This window comes from Zootoca vivipara, chromosome 7 (genome assembly GCF_963506605.1).
Source record: "Zootoca vivipara chromosome 7, rZooViv1.1, whole genome shotgun sequence".
Taxonomy (NCBI): Eukaryota; Metazoa; Chordata; class Lepidosauria; order Squamata; family Lacertidae; genus Zootoca; species Zootoca vivipara.
In genome coordinates, this window is record NC_083282.1 from 2,305,707 (window position 1) to 2,322,719 (window position 17,013).

Consider the following 17,013-nt stretch of genomic DNA (forward strand, 5'->3'; position numbering starts at 1 on the left):
ATGCAACAGCAGTAGTAGGGAAATACCTTCATTAGGACCAGATAAAATGTCACACAATGGTAGTAAGCCTTTTGAGTTCTCCAGGCTGAATGATTACCTTCCCCATAAATTAAAGGAAAAAGGTGTTCCTGGCAATGCTGGAAAAGCCCAAAGGCTGATCCATATTGGCATTTAATATGGATTTGAAACAGTTTGTGTCTTTTTGATTGATTGATTGATTGATTGATTGATTGTCCTCCTCATTCAAGTGGGAGCCTGTACTTTCCCCTTGCTAAATTCAGATTTTCCCAGTCTGTGGATAATCCAAAACGGGGAGAAAATCCAATATGAAATCACACATTACCTGACAGTAGATGCACTGAAGTGTATTGTGTGGGTGGACTTTTTGTGCAGTGACATTTTGCTGAGTGCCATCTATTGTCGCACCCACAATTTTCACTTTCTTTCTATAAGCTCAAAGCAAAGGATGAGGCCTGCTTTTTTTCCACCAGTTGCTGCTGAAGGCAGGTTCACAGTATTTTTATTTTTAAAACAGCTCTTATGTGCAGAGCTGCTCTTGCACAAAACAGGCGTATTAAAAAGAAAATGTAATTAATTAATTAATTAGATTTCTATGCTGCCCTTCATCCAAAGATCACAGGGCAGTCTACAATATAAAATTTGTCCTTGCAGGTACAGGAATCGGGAAAGTAAAACTCTGTGTGACTGACTTCTGAGTAGATATTTGGAAGACTGCAGTGGAAATGATTAGATAATGACCCAATGATTTGTTTCTAAGAAATAAAATATGTGGAGGTGGGGAAAGAGTTCTACTTTGAAAAAACACATCCAAAGTCAGTAGCTCAGTTATAGCCAGTAGACTTACTGTTTACAATAGGGCACCACAAAACAAGATGGATCTAGACTCCACAGTAAAGTTGCATCCAAGTTGAAAAAACATGAATTTTCTCTTATTTAAAGCATTAAAAGCCTGGTGGTCATCACATAAAGATGATTAAATAAAGTATGTCAGAATTAAGAAAAAGGTCAAGAGTTTGTACACACTCCGTGAATACAAAAAAATTACTGTAGGTGTGGTCAGTATAATTTATTTCAGGCGAACCCCGTCAGACCTGAGACTGAATTCTGAGCAGATTTGCACAGAATTGGGAATTACAATGTGGCATAGCCATGGTGAAAATTGAGACAGGGTGCTCTTTATTCTGGATTAGTTAATCCAAAATACTTTTGTCTCTGGCTCCATCCACCATTGGTTCTTCGTCTGCTCACTGCTAGCAATGCAGCCCCTAGCAGAAAATAAGGCTGTCCGCTCGGCCTCATCAAATAAAAATGGAATTGTACTACGATGTAGTATTTTGAAGCAACAGTTATTAGCTCTGCTAAATTGATTTAACAGACATACTGGGCATTCATTAGGGGACCTGAGCTTACTCAGATAAATTTCTTTTGGCTCTAAAATCACACACAACCCCTAATTAATCAAATAACTGAATCAGTATTATTGTCTATTTATCAAGATTTAACCCTATGCCAAAATTTTATGAACACTTGCCAGAATTTAAACAGATGACCACTTCCCCCTTTTAAAATGCATTAATTTATCTATCTATATTATTTTGGCTATACTTAATATTTTGGCTATACAAGATCATCCATCCTTAACTATTTGTAGGCATTAATTTACTCAAATTTATAAAATGTATTTTCTGGTCTAATGGAGTTCCAAGAAACTTCTGAAGGCAAGGGAAACAGGGAACAGGACATTTCATTTCTTTGTTCTCAAATGCCCTTGGTCAGCTGGAGCTAAAGGAAGTGTCCGAATTGGCTTGTAGGAAGAGCTTAGAATGAGTCTATGATAATAGCTATTGCATTGTAGAGAGAGCAAGTTCAGAGCAAGATAAAAAAAACATAATAGTCTTATCTGGTAATCTGAAATGTTTACTTGATTAGAACTGGGATTTTCAATATCTCTGGTATAACATTTCCTAGAACTACTTTTAATGATTCTTTGAAATAGCCTTGGGGAAAACAGTAACAATAAGCACATACATGTCTCACAAAATTGCTAGACCCAAAGCCAACTGTGTAATTACCACGGCAGTTGAGAGCAAGGAAATCATGGAGCTTCTTTCCCTACTCTGAAAGGAAAGTCAGAAGGATACATTTCCCAGCATCTAAGTAGGAATACAATTTGAAGGTCTCTGAGCTCAGGCATGAGATGTCACATGTCATGACCTCAATATTATAGGACTCCCACTCCAGGGAGGCTGGCCATAGTCCAACTTTGCAAGTTTTCAATTTAAAAAAGCAAGTAAGGTCTTTTATTTTCAAAGATTTGCAATAATCCATGATAATGTTCAATTTGGAATAAATAAATGGTTTCTGGCACTTCGATATTGAACAAATGTTCAGGTGTCATACTCCAGAAGACACTGTTAGAATCCTTTATAACTATTTGAAGAGCACTGTATAAAAACTAGAGCAAGAAATGATGATCTCATTGGTTTTCTATGATTTGGAATGCGGCAGTAAAGGATGAAATTTACACACACACGTGACATTTGTCCACAGCTTTCTAGGTCATGTGCCCAGCAGGCACAACGAGACGCCATTACCTTCCTGCCACAGCGGTACCTATTTATTTACTTGCACTGGCGTGCTTTTGAACTGCCGTCCCAAGGATGCGGGTGGTGCTGTGGTCTAAACCACCGAGCCTCTTGGGCTTGTTGATTGTAAGGTTGGTGGTTTGAATCCCCGCGATGGGGTGAGTTCCTGTTTCTCTGCCCCAGTTCCTGCCAACCTAGCAGTTCCCTCAGCCCCATAGTTGCCTTTGTCTGGACTTAACCATCCAGGGGTCCTTTAGCATTCCTCTACCCCAACCCCATGCACTGAAACTATCTTCTCTTTACACATCAATTTCCTTCCCAGATTCCCCCTCAAATATTCCCCCTTTCAAAAATTCACTGATCAGATTTCTAGTTACAAAAATTCTTATCCCTAGATTCTCTCCTGTTGTGCCCACTACTGCTCTCATGCAAAGAAACAAAGAAGTGAGGGAGGTAGGAGGTCTACATTAGTCTGGGGAGCTACAAAAAATATACAATAAAACAAATTGTTACTGAGAGGCAATTGAGGCATTACAGAAAAGGGCAGAATTTTGGGGACCGCAATGGCATGTAAATACTGATGTGGACATAATACTTTATACACATTTCAGTGACAGATGCTTAAACAGAAGTGTGCCCCTGCAATTTCACTGATGATTTTTGATCTTACTGTGAGAATAAGCTGTTGACATGTTATCATGTTAGAAAACAGAGAATGCTGCAAACTCTCAGAAGCCCAGCTCAGCATCCAGCATCAAGGGGTAAGAAAATGATGGTGTGACATTTTAAGCTAACCCACTGCAAAAAGTCAGCTTGCTCCATCTCCCCTCCTCTGCTCACATGTCTCCAAAATGACAGGAAGGGAGGCCAGGGACCCAAAGCCATTTGTGCATACCTGGGCCCAAAAGTGGAAATGGAATCAGCACCACCCAGCCACCCAAACTGCCACATTTATTTACCTGTTTAATGCACACCAATATGTAGAAATTTATTTCTACTACTCATTTATTTAGATTGCATACATTCACACTGATTCTTGATTGGGTTTGGCATGCTGTGACTCTCCATGAGAAGCCATGGCTGCAGTGCGGACTGGCAACTCCACCTCCACCCTGGCATTTGGTGCAGGGATAGGGACGTAGTATTGCCTTCTACATTGCTGGAGGGTGGAATTGGAAAGCTTGACTGCAGCTTTCTAGGGCAGAGGTGGGCAACCTGTTGCCCTCCAGATGTTGCTGGCCTACATCTCCCATCACCCCTGACCCTTGGCCATGCCAGCATCTGGGCATCTGAAGTCCAGCAGCATCCGGAGGGCCACAGGGTCCCCACCCCTGCTCTAGAGAGACAGGTAACAGTCCTTCTTTCCATAATTTGCACTGGAGAATAAGGTTAGCTATGCATGCATGCACAACTTAAATCGTACAGTTGAGAAGCTCTGTGGATAAAGTCTAAATTGCATTCCCAGCACAGGATTTTCCAAGGCTCATAACTTGTTTAATTCAAAGCCAAAACTCTCAGCACTTCCCAGTGAGAGCAGTTTCCATGCCAAATTTCGGAATGCACCCCCACCTCCACTCTGGCCAAAATAAGGCAGCTAAAGAAATGCTGTGAAGTGGGTAAAGGAGACCAAAAAGCAATCTAGGGGCATGGTACTGCTCACAGAGAATGTTTCTCTTTTCAAATTTAGGTGATTGCTACAGCCTTGGGGGACACAACAAAATGTACTAGCCTATCCACTGAACATACACCTCCTACATTTAATGCCATTTCCCTGGCACCCTATGGCCCCATCCCACATTATCATGGGGGCAGCCAAAGGACAGCTCCATCACACACCATTTAAAGCAGTGATGGGCAACCTTTTGAGCTTGGTGTGTCAAAATTCGTCACTTTGAGAAAAAACCATAATTTCGCGATATTTATAGTTTAAATAACAAAAATGTATAATCGTTTCCCCTTAAAAAAAAGGAAAAGGGAGAGGGAATTTTTTTAAAAAAAATATTTAAAAAGGGGGGGGACCCAGAGGTCTTTCCCAGTGGGACTCTGGGCTCAGGCCTTCCTCCAACGGGTCTGCCGCTGGGGAGGTGGGCTCGGGTTGGGCCTGTGCCTCCTTGTGGCCTTCTTCAGCCTACCTCTCCCCTCACTCGGCTATGCTTGTGCGGCAGCGGGGCAACAGGGAAGGGGTTTCACCTTCCTTGGGTGGTTCTTCTCTCTTCCCAGAATGGCGGTGAGGTGGCGGCAGTGGTAGCAGCGAGGTTGGGGTTCTTCTCCCTCCTCCAAGTGCCCCCTCCTCTTGAGGCGGGGGCGATGGGGACAATAGAGCGAGCGGACCCCTGTTCCCCTTTGCCTTGTTTTTCCTTCTTTTCTGCGGCGGCAGCGGCAGCAGCAGCAGGGCCGGGGCTTCCTTTTTCCTCCTCTGGCCTTCGGAGTGCCTTGAGGCCGTCCGTCAGGTTCTCGGGGTGGGGGTGGGGTCTGGCAGCTCCCCGGTTGCTGCACTGGTGACCCCCGGTGTCTGGGCGGTGGTGATTTTGGTGGCTTGGGAGCCCGTCCAGCAACTCCTGCAGTGCTGGTCTCTTTCAGGAACTCCGCGACTCCGTGCCAACCACCATCTTGCCTCTCCGGAAGTCCACAAGGCCCCCAGAGATGCGCCGCCTACGGCATTCCGCCACCGGCCGGAAGTGAGATCTCGACATGCGCCGCGTGTCACCGAAAATGGCTATGCGTGTCAGTGCTGACATGCGTGTCATAGGTTCGCCATCACTGATTTAAAGTAACACCAGATGCTCAAGTCCCCTGAGAGAAACCCACACCGTGGCTCCACCCTATGCCAGCACTGCCCCAGTCTAGAAGTGGTGAGACTAGCATGGCAGTAAAGCACAACACAGGCCTCCTTCCACACACCCTGGAGTATTCAATTTTAAGTCTCCCTTTCACAGTCGTTGTTCAGCAGATTCTTATAGGTCCCAGAAAGCAGGTCCTTTCTGATATTACGATGAAAGGGGTTGTCGCCCCCCACTGGACCTGCTCCTGTGCCTTTACCAGCAGTCTGATAAACACAAATTTAACAGGTGCAGATAAATGAATGGGAAAGACTAGAGCACAATCCTCTACATGTCTATTTAAAATTAATCTCATTGTTTTCAAAGGGAACTTAATGCCTAGGACTGCAGCCTTAGGATGCTTCACAGTGGGAGCTTACTACCTAAAACAAGTTTCAATAGGGGTGGAGAGGATATGGGCTGGTATTTTGATAGTTTTAGCATGTTGGCGTTACTGTTAAAGGCATGGGTTCAAGGCCAGTGCTTTTCTTAAATAATGGGTTAGTTTTAATCAACCAAGAGTATATTTTTCATTAATGTGTGATACAAGACTGAATGATTTACAAGTTTCTATCTAGCTGTACATAAATATATTTGCACATGTACAGAACAGTCCTCTATGCTATGCGGTGCTGGAAAATGTCTTTATGCATGGATCTATGTGGAGCTGGATGTGTCTCTGAGGTCTATCTGGCCCCTAGATTTTTCAGCACTTGCCGTCTTTATCCCTCTCACTTTTTTTCAGTCTTAAGTTCAGTTCACATTTCTGATCATGGTGATTTTTTTTTTAAGTCCTCATGAAAAATTTAATGTGGATTCCTCCTAATATTTTCGTATGCATTTTTGCCTGATATATGCATTTTTGCAAGCAATTTCCCCTAAAATAGTATATTTTGTATGTTGTTTTCTTGAATATCTGCATTTTTATACACATATAATATACAATTCTTAAACACATATAATGTTACGTATTATACACGTCTTGGTACACATTATTTGGCTGGAGAACAGTGTTACAAAATTTGGGGAACTGTGACTTGACCTGGTTCACATTAAATTCAAAACCAAACTTAATTTCTCCCTCACCCTCAATCTGGACTAGCACTAAAGGTAGAGAAAGAGAATTAAAGATGGCATGATGAACTATGGTTACTTGTGATTGGTACAGAAAACATGTAAAACCTGTCTGACCGGAGACAAAAATGAGTCAAAAGAAGTGACTGTACATCATGGGCTGTGATGGCTCCATCAGACTACCTAATCCTCTTAAAGGACTATTGTCAGCTTTATAAATTCATGAATAGCAGTTTCCACAGTCCCTCCCAACCACTGTAACAAGCCACACCCTTTGAGTTAATGCAGCAAAGTGCAGGGCCGTCTTAAGTCCATCCAGCGCCCTGGCACTAGGTCCCTCCAGCGCCCCCCTCCAGAGCCTCTCCAAGGGCCCGGGAGTGCCAAGCGGACCGCGGCAGCAGCGGGAGGCCACCTCTGAGGACTCCGCGCTGCGCCTCCTTCTCGTTTCCCCAGCGCTGGGTTCCGCTCAGTCAAGCTTCGCCACCAGCGCGCGCACCACGGGACCAGCAAGAGCTGCTTGGGTGCTGTGCGCGCGCTGGTGGCGAAGCTTGACTGAGCGGAACCCAGCGCTGGGGAAACAAGAAGGAGGCGCAGCGCAGAGTCCTCGGAGAAGGAGAGAGACACGGTGCAGCCTCTCAGCTAGTGGAGCGCAGTCCTCCTGGCCAGATCGCTGGAACCCTGCGCTCACTTGGCGCCCTTCCAGTGCCCTCCAGCGCCCGGCGCCGTGGTTCTCCGCGCCACTAGCCTCTATGGCTAGGATGGACCTGGCAAAGTGACAGGTCATAGGCATAAGTACGGTACTACCTAGTATGTTGCTCTACTATGCAGGCCACACTTTCCCTCAAGAAGCCTGGACATCATTGTAAGTTAATGTTTAGCAGCTCATCTGCTATGAACCCTTTTCTTGCCTTCCCTCTCTGCTCCATAATTGGATCCTTGCCCACATTTCTTATATTTAACTAGTTCAAAGCACAAGGACTTTGTTCCTTCCCATCCATGCAGGTGCAATAACTGGGCTTAAGTTTGACTCACTCAGTTCCAGTAATCACTTATTTCAAAGGTGCCAGCCATGTAGCTTTATTACTTCCAAAAAGGTCAGTCCATTCAAAAGATTAGTTTTATACATGCTGTAGAGGAGGCAAAGCCCTACATGCTTGTTGAATGCCTAGGCCAGATTTTGTGGCTTAAACGCTAAAATTAACTTTGTGCTCTTGGAATAAAGTAAAGGTAAAGGGACCCCTGACCATTAGGTCCAGTCGTGACCGATTTTGGGGCTGCAGCGCTCATCTCACGTTATTGGCCGAGGGAGCCGGCGTACGGCTTCCGGGTCATGTGGCCAGCATGACAAAGCCGCTTCTGGCGAACCAGAGCAGCGCACGGAAACGGCGTTTACCTCCCCGCTGTAGCAGTACCTATTTATCTACTTGCACTTTGACGTGCTTTTGAACTGCTAGGTTGGCAGGAGCTGGGACCGAGCAATGGGAGCTCATCCCGTCACGGGGAGGCGAACCGCCAACCTTCTGATCGGCAAGCCCTAGGCTCTGTGGTTTAACCCACAGTGCCACCTGTATCCCTAAGCTCTTGGAGTAGACATCCGAATTAAAACTTATACAATAACAACATTCTCAGATGTGGGGATTGATAAAAATGACACCAACCAAGATCCATAAAACAATATCCCTTTTGACATCCCTATCCACTTGCCTTTTACATTCCAGGACAACTTTTGAGCTTAAAAAAAGAAAAATCCCTCAAACTGCCTCCTCCCCTCCCTCCAAAATGGCATAAAACTCTTTCCTACTCAACCTCATTTGAAGGTTCTTTTGGTTGAGCCCCTTCCAAAGAACCAGAGCCCCACCCTCACAAAACTAACTTCCTCTGTGTTAAGACTTGCCCCCATAAAAGGCCTGCTCTTGCTACTTGCCTTTCCCTCTGCCTTAGCTTAGCTGAAGGAGAGATAAACCTAGGGGTCAAACTACAGTAGACACTAAATGTTGGCAACTACATCTGGGTTGCTGCTGCTGCTGTTAATAAGTACTAAGCCTAGGGATGGATTCTTTCCATCAGGACTGCGGTGCACAGAGAGGAAAGTTTAACTCATCCTTTCCCAACCTAGAGTCCTCCCAATGTTTTGGATCACAATTCCCAGCATCTCTGACCATGGATATATAAAATATAAAGCAAAACATCTACTGGAACAAACAGAACCATGTATTGTAAGCAAAACTATCAATGGGGAGCCTCCACAACTACAAACAGTATATTTCAATTTAGACCTCCAAATTTCCCTTACAATTTACTGCTATTTTGTCCAATTCCTTCTTCCTAATCTTTCCAGGGCAAAAAGGGCCACTATGAGTCACAAAGGCATTAGTCACTCAACAAACCACAGAACCCTCTCAGCGGCTTCAGTATAAAATCACTGGTGTCAAAGGAGTTCATCTTATTACAGGAACAGGGTGTTTAGAGTTCAACCAGGCCTACATTGGTTGATGTCAGCAGAAAACTACTTGCAGTCTCCAGTGGAAAATTGGCAAGATATCTCCCCCATCGTTCTGCCCAGACACTGAGGTCCAGTGCCAGCGGTTCCCTCGCTGCGAGAAGCCAAGTTACAGGGAACCAGGCAGAGGGCCTTCTTGGTAGTGGCACCCGCTCTGTGGAACGCCCTCCCACCAGATGTCAAAGAGAAAAGCAACTACCAGACTTTTAGAGGACATCTGAAGGCAGCCCTGTTTAGGGAAGCTTTTAATGTTTAATAGATTATTGTATTTTGGTGTTCTATTGGAAGCTGCCCAGAGTGGCTGGGAAACCCAGCCAGATGGGAGGGTTATAAAAATATATTATTATTATTATTATTATTATTATTATTATTATTATTATTATTATTATTCCTAGCCCCAAACTACAGGTAGATAGCAGTGTTGGTCTGCCGTAGTCAAAACAAAATAAAAAATTCCTTCCAGTAGCACCTTAGAGACCAACTAAGTTTGTCATTGGTAAGAGTTTTTGTGTGCATGCACACTTCTTCAGATACACCAGGCGTAGGCAACGTTGGTTCTCCAGATGTTTTGGAACTACAACTCCCATGATCCATGACCACTGGCCCAGTTAGCTAGGGATCATGGGAGTTGTAGTTCCAAAACATCTGGAGAGCAACGTTGCCTATGCCTGAGATACACACTTCTTCGTATCTGAAGAAGTGTGCATGCACACAAAAGCTCATACCAATGACAAACTTAGTTGGTCTCTAAGGTGCTACTGGAAGGAATTTTTTAAATTTTGTTTCGATTCCAAACTATTCAGCTAACTAAACCAGCCCAGCAATGAGTTGTGTTTTGCTGCATCCCAATTAAACGCAATGGATTGTATCTAACGCTGTTGTTCAGCTTCTGTCAATGAAACAGAGGGACAAAATACAGTGATTTCCCTTGCAGGTGCCCACACTCCTTAATCTGCCCCCCGAGGGTTGAAGGCTCCAGGAACATAGGAATCTGCCTTATCCAGAATGGACCTGCTGTCAGAGGGTCGTTGTGGCTACTCTAGAGTAACTCTGCTTGAGTCCAGTTTGTCTTTAAAGACTTTTATTGTGCAAAGTATTTACAGTGCAGAGACAGCTTAAAACATGACCTCTCATTCCGAATCAGAATCCGGCAATAGTGTACGTCTGTTCTTACGCCAGCAAAGTAGTCAGGGCACCCCAAAACGCCTCCTCCTTGACCTGCGTCGCGGTGCTCTCCTTAACTCTTGCGCCAGAAGGAGCGATGCCCTCTCAGTCTCCTCCCTGTCAAGGCGTTGGAAGGGCTCTCCAGCATCCCTGAGCCCTGGTCTGCATCTCTCCTCCCCTGAGCTTTCCCATTGTTCTGTACGCTGGCTGCTCTCTCCCTCCGAGTCTTTCCCCTCCTCCCTGGCTGCTTCAGACCCACTGCTGCTCCCTGTGCTTGGCAAGGTGGATGTTAGGATGATGGGGGCTGGCTCCCTGTAGGGAGTCACCCTTACAGGACCATTGGTCCATTTAGCTCAGTATTTTCAACACGGACTGGCGGCGACTCACCAGGATTTATTCCCAACCTCACCTGAAGACACCAGGGATTGAACCTTTTGCATGCAAAATATTGTACTCTATTATTGAGCTATGGCTGTTCCACAAAGTGTCAGGGCAGGCATGGGGTGGGTTGAAATCACTGAAAATTGCTTCCCTCCCACTGATACAAGCCTTACTGATGGCTGAACAACACTGCTGGGTGTCCCACAAAGTAGTTAGAATCCATTCCTTATCTCAATATATTTTTCAGTAGTGAATCAACTTCGATATTGCTTCATGTCTCTTGAGCCTTATCAGTCCCATACAGCTGAGTCCAATCATTTAATTCCAGAACATTGTTTGAGTATTTGTGGTTTTGTCTGATAAACAACGAAAAGCCACTTGGCTAAATCAGCTGCACCCCAGCTTAGTACTGATACTCCACCCACAATCACACACTAGCTCACAGGTTACATTTTTAAAAGCCAATGAAATGCATATGATTATCATGACTATTTGCTATAAAAAGATAAAAATTCATTCAGGATTGTTGCTGCTACCACCTAAATTATACTGCTGAAATGAAGAAGAAAGCTTGGTGTAACCAGGCTGGGATTTCTGTGTGGGAGGACTGTGAGCTTTGTTTAGTTCTGCTATTCAAAGAACATTCCTGGGCTCTAAGTTCTTTAATTCTTAGTGCATCTTTTGTATCAGGCGCTGGTTGGTGGTTCTTGGGGTTGTAGTAGGAAACAAAATAGATCCTGCAAGCCTGAAGTCTGTCTATTCCTAATTTGGATAAGCAATGGCCCAACACACACACACACACACACACACACACCACTTCACTTTCATTGGGGCCCAACTCTAATAACCACCTCGTGAGTCTCATGTTTTGAAAAAAAAAATGACTGGAACAACACAAAGCAATTAATATTCCTATTGTAAGAGAACAGATGGAATATGTAGTAGCACATTTCAGAGGGAAAGCTTTACACACTGGAATCAGCCAGGACTCAAAAGCAAGGAAGGATTAGGTCTGCCATCCTATACCCATTTACTTTAGAGTAAGCTCCATTGAGCTCAATGGGGTTTACTTCTTAGTAGTTGTTGTAGGATGGTGCTTTGCTCCTGTTTTCAGTCCCAAAGGGACTGTTTCTTTAAAACAATTTCCCAACTTCATAAATTCCCCGTAAGAAACTGTGTGTGCACCTCCATGTTCCCCAAACACAGGAACACCCTGTGTGCTTTGGTCCTTGCTTACCCCACCCCCACCCCCTTATCAGTGCTGGTTTCTCCATAGGAATCAGTGGTTCTTATCTACCACAATTCATTTATGAATCTGTCTTGGTTTGGCAACAGCACTTGCTGAAAGATGAAGGTGAAGAAGAGCAGGTTCCGGCTAAAAACAATGTGTTCTAACATAGTTTGGGAAGTTTGTTGTAAGGATAGGGAAAAAAGTGCATTCTGCCCTTATATAATTTGGGTGCTTATATAATTTGGGTCCTAAACATTTTGTGAATCTTTGTACAGTGGTGCCTCGCTAGACGAATTTAATTCGTTCCACGGGTCTTTTCTTATAACGGAAAATTCGTCTAGCGAATCCCATAGGAATGCATTGAATTTTTATTTTTTAAAAAATTTGCCCATAGGAACACATTAATTGAATTTCAATGCATTCCTATGGGAAACCATGATTCGCTAGACAAATTTTTCGTAAAATGAATTTGTCTAGCAAGGCAACCTCCGCTAGAAAAAACCTTTCGTTAAGCAGAAATTTTGTTAAGCAGGGCATTCGTTAAGCGAGGCACCACTGTACTTTTGTCCATTTACTGTATTTATTTTCCCCGATTTGAACTATAAAATGATTTTCTTGAGTCAAAATGAGAGCCATAGCTGCCAAGTTTTCCCTTTTCTCGCGAGGAAGCCTATTCAGCATAATGGAAAATCCCTGGAAAAAAAGGGATAACTTGGCAGCTATGATGAGAGCACTCCTAAACTTTTTTTTTAGTAAAAAAAGCACTGCCCTCTACTATAAAATCCTTCTCGGCTGGCGTTCATATGCAGCTGGTTTGCTATCCACCAAATTCATCAGCCTTATCAGATAGCACAAGCCGAAACAAACTCTCATGTTAATGACTAATCATATGCAGTCATCTTACCTCCCGCATCACTAATACACGCCATACTGAAATGTGACCATCCATATACATCAGGACCTTGTGGATCTCTTTGGGTTCAGATGCTTCAGGAACAGGGTGCCAGATAGCCTCCAAAGAAAGCTTCAGAGAACCAGATGGTTGTAGGAATCATTATAAGCTTCCTGTACCAAATGAAGAGTCATAGTGTCAGTAGGAAGCCATTAATTTTTACATCTCCATATATTCACTTTATTAAGAAGCATAACCAAGCCTTGCAAAAAAGCTCACAAAAAACTTACTAGTCCACCAAATTTTCAATAGTCTGCCTGTCCACACAGTCCTTTAAGCATACATCAGATGATTTGGAAATTATTTTCTTTCAGGTATTGCAGAAGTGGAAATCATTTGTTCATGATGTGCAAATTGCAGGTGCTACATGTCATCTTTGTGCCTGCATAGATATGCCCATGCAGCTTATTTGTATATTATAAATCCATAGCATTTTAGTGCAAGTTAACATCATATGTTAGTCCCACAATGAAATAGTACCCAACTGGCCCTAAAAGTTATAGTCTGACGATCTCAGTGTAATTGAGGGAGACAATTAAGAGTTATGTTCTGTCTAACTAACCTTCTGGAGTTCAATTAGTGTCTCAGCAAGCATACAGGTAGGGGTGACCAAGCAGGAATCATGTGCTTAACTTTGAAAAGGCTTTCAGTAAAGCCCTCCCCCTCAAGATCGAATTCTGAGTTGGAAAAAAAATCAACTCATTTCACATTTAAAAGTGAATTTACCTCATCTGCACTTTGCAAAACATGTGGACCAAAATCGAGCCATCCTTCCAGATTTGTGCTTCTTCGAATTTTGAAATGCAGATCAATGGCATGGAACAACTCCCCTGATATGATAGAGGCGTACTGTTTAGAATTATGCCTGGTGTAGAGAAGGTTGATAGGGATAAATTTATATCCCTCTCATATTACTAGAACTCACAGCCATCCAATTAATCTGAATGTTGGAAGGTTCAGACAGACCAAAGGGTGTGCTTCTTCATACACTGAATAGTTAAAACTATGGAATTCATAACCACGAGAGGTAGTGAGAGCCACTAATGTGGCTGGCTTTCAAAGAGGATTTGACAAATTCAAAGAGGAAGAGACTCCTTGGTTTCTTCAGCTTCTGACTCTGCACTACTTTCTGCCATAGCCTCTTCCTGCTCACTGCGACACCTCAGTCTGCTCCCTCTTCTTCCTTTGACCACTCAGTGTTGTCCCGCTACCACAGTGTAAAGCACAGTGTAAAGTTTTATATATACCTACCATATATTTCCATTGCTATAGCATCTTAACATTTCAGGGACACAAAATCCCACAAATGTGAGATATAGATAAATATGGAAAGGACTCTTCTGAGTTTTAGACACTTGTTTTGAAAAATAAAATAATAAATTCCCTCAGTTTTTTGTTTAAAAAGAGAAAAAAGTTTCTACAATTTGCTGTGATCTTATGCATGTTATAACAGCAGAGACAGAGCACCAATTTAAAACCCTCAAACCTATTCTGAGACCAAATGACTTTTACAACCATGTAAAATCCAAGTCTGTGCCCAGATGCCTACGTCTGTCTCTTTTTCTTTCCTTTCAAAAAGACTTTACTGAGATAGAATTTCTCTAAAACAATAAAGGTACAATCTTAGCAGATTATTTTTTCAAAAGGGATAATTGGATTTTAAAATGAGATAACAAAAACAGTCACGATCACATTACAATAGGACTCAGTTTCTTTTTGAAAGGGCAAAAATCTTGATTCAGGGAACAAGCAGATTAGCAAAGGACCAATTCTGATGTAATGTTTGGCTCACATGGGATGACTTCTTGAAGTGATCATGAACACAGACGAAGCATAGCTAACTAACTGGCCAGAAGAATCCTCAAGAAAATTATAACATATTTGTGAGCTGTGGGTCCCAGTGATAAAATCTATAAATGCAGTATTTACTAAAAGTAATATTTACTATCTCAGGTCTGACTGAAGGCTGATTCACTCATTACAAGATCTTTACCAAGAAAGGACTTTGCTGCACATGGGTTTTTGTTAAATTTGTTATGTGAATAAGTTTCGACACATGCATTCAAGAAGAAAGTGAAGAAATCATCAAAGCAAGAGTTCGGAGGTGGAGTCCTCACTCTCCGAGATTTCAGTTTTGAATTTAATCCCACAGCATTGCACTGAACGAATAACCCTGTGTGATTTGAAAAACAGATTCTATATATAATTAGTAGTACGAAATAATTCATTTCAAACCACCAACATAACAGCTGCCAGTACATCAGGCACAAGCCTGCTTTAGATCAAGAATATATTCACCTGTTACTTTTTTCCCAGCTGCAATGTTGGATGCACATGTACTTTTAGCAATTGAATAGTGGCCTTTTCTGGAACAGACACGCAGATTGGGAAGCTGATAAAGCTAAGAAAACATCGCTCCCTGCCATTCAACTATTGTACAACATTGCGTAAATGTTTACAACACTCTTAAATATACTCTGCGCAAGTATTATTTTAGAGGGGAGTGTTATATCTGTATTGGAAGGATACCAAGGAGTGGGGAACCCTAATACTAAACCTCTGAGTTGTTAATTTGTTAGGATTGTCACAGTTCCCTCATGAGGGTGGAGATATGGGAGGCAAGATTGTGGGTTGCTGGTCCTAGTTAGTGTAGACCCACTGACATTAAGGAACATGACTAACAAGTCCACTAATTTCAATGGGCTTACTCTGAGTAAAACTTAGTTGTACCTGACCCATTGTAAAGTGGGCCAGCACATAATCAGGCTTTTGTAGGAAGAACCCAGATACCAATGAAACCAGAGAGTGCGGGGAGGAGATCACTTACTATTCTGCTGCATGCACAAGACTTACTCTAGTTCAGGGGTCCCCAAACTAAGGCCCGGGGGCCGGATGTGGCCCTCATGAACCAATTGTGCGGCCCCTGACGACCCCCGCTGCTGCCCGCTCTTATCGGCACGCCGTGGTGCGGTTGCCCATCTTCAGGTTGGCGTGGCGCCATAAATAGCTTGTGCGCATGTGCGGCCGGAGTAACGCGCTCCCATACGCATGCGCACAAGCTATTTCTGGTGCTGCGCTGACCCGGAAGTGCATGGGAAATGATGTCTGCGCATGTGCAGAAGCCATTTCCGGCGATGCGCCGGAAAAAGTGAGTGCGTGCACGTATGGGAGTGCATTCCCCTGCCCTCCGGCCCGCCGTGCGATTGGTGCCAGAGGAACCAGCCCAAAGCCGGATAAGTTTGGGGACCCCTGCTCTAGCTCCTATGATAAGATGCAGTGACTTCAGAGAGCAAAGCAGAATAAAGCATAGCTTGGCCTGATGGAGAAAATTGCCAGTTTGGCAACTATTTTAGAGAAGGAATTCAGTTTATTGTTTTGTTCCACCAGCTGCTCCAAAACCATTTGCAAAGTTGCATGATCCATGTCCAACTCTGTCTCCATTGAGAAGTAAAAGTTAGACAAAAATCTCCTTTTGCTTGTGACACGCACACACAAGCCTTTTTCTGACTTTGTTATAAAATACTGAAAAACATGAGTTTGGAATGAGTGGAATATTTCATTCCACTGCTTTCTAAGATAATATTCTTCTCTTCCAATGGGACTCCATGTATTTATTCACTCCAGTCCACTCTTTATAGTATTTGTTACTGGGATTTAATTTAAAAAATAGAAACCAGGCTACTTTTGCATTAATAATACTTTTGCATTATTTCTCTTGGGAAATAATGTTCACTGCTGAGCAATTCCTACTCAGCACTGAGTTCCAAAACTAAATAAATCAGGTGTGGTGATTTATTTCTCTTTTACCATTCAGGCTTGGTGGCTCAGTTCTTCAGAGCAAAACATTTTTCCCCACCCTCCTGAGCAGAGTGGAACAAATGGCACCCTTAGCCCCAATGATTATATACCAGGACAGGGCGGGAAAGATGTCAAGCTCCTACCAGCCCCAGTAAGCATGCTTTGCCCAGTTCCAAAATGGCCGCCGTGCCAGAATAAACCGGGGGGAAACAAAAAAATCAGTTTTTTCTGGCTGGGAACAGCTGGAAAAACAGGGGTTTCCCGGGGAATACGGGAGATTTGGCAGCTATGAGCATGGCCAATGGTGAGGGATGGTGGGGACTCAGGTCTAAAAGCCTCGGCAGTACAGTTCCCCCATCCTGCCTCAGAGTGTAACTTTAGCACGAGACAAGGAGATAAAGTGCTGAAATCCGGCTACTTTTATAGATTGTTTCATTCGCCCAATTTCTTGGAATAGTTCCACGGTTTGGTTCCCTCCAGAAGGAGCT

The 17,013-nt window shown here is 43.4% G+C and overlaps 1 protein-coding gene across 2 annotated transcripts in view; it reads right to left on the minus strand.

Annotated features, from left to right (window-relative positions):
* The window catches only part of RGL1 (ral guanine nucleotide dissociation stimulator like 1), a 122,275-nt gene extending 109,452 nt beyond the window's left edge, over window positions 1-12,823 (minus strand). For both annotated transcript variants that reach the window (XM_035121461.2, XM_035121464.2), the window contains exon 1: window positions 12,680-12,823. In XM_035121461.2, coding sequence (XP_034977352.1) covers window positions 12,680-12,730 — 51 coding nt within the window. In that variant the 5' untranslated portion in view covers window positions 12,731-12,823. The remainder of the gene's footprint in view (window positions 1-12,679) is intronic.
* Window positions 12,824-17,013: the final 4,190 nt, after the last annotated feature.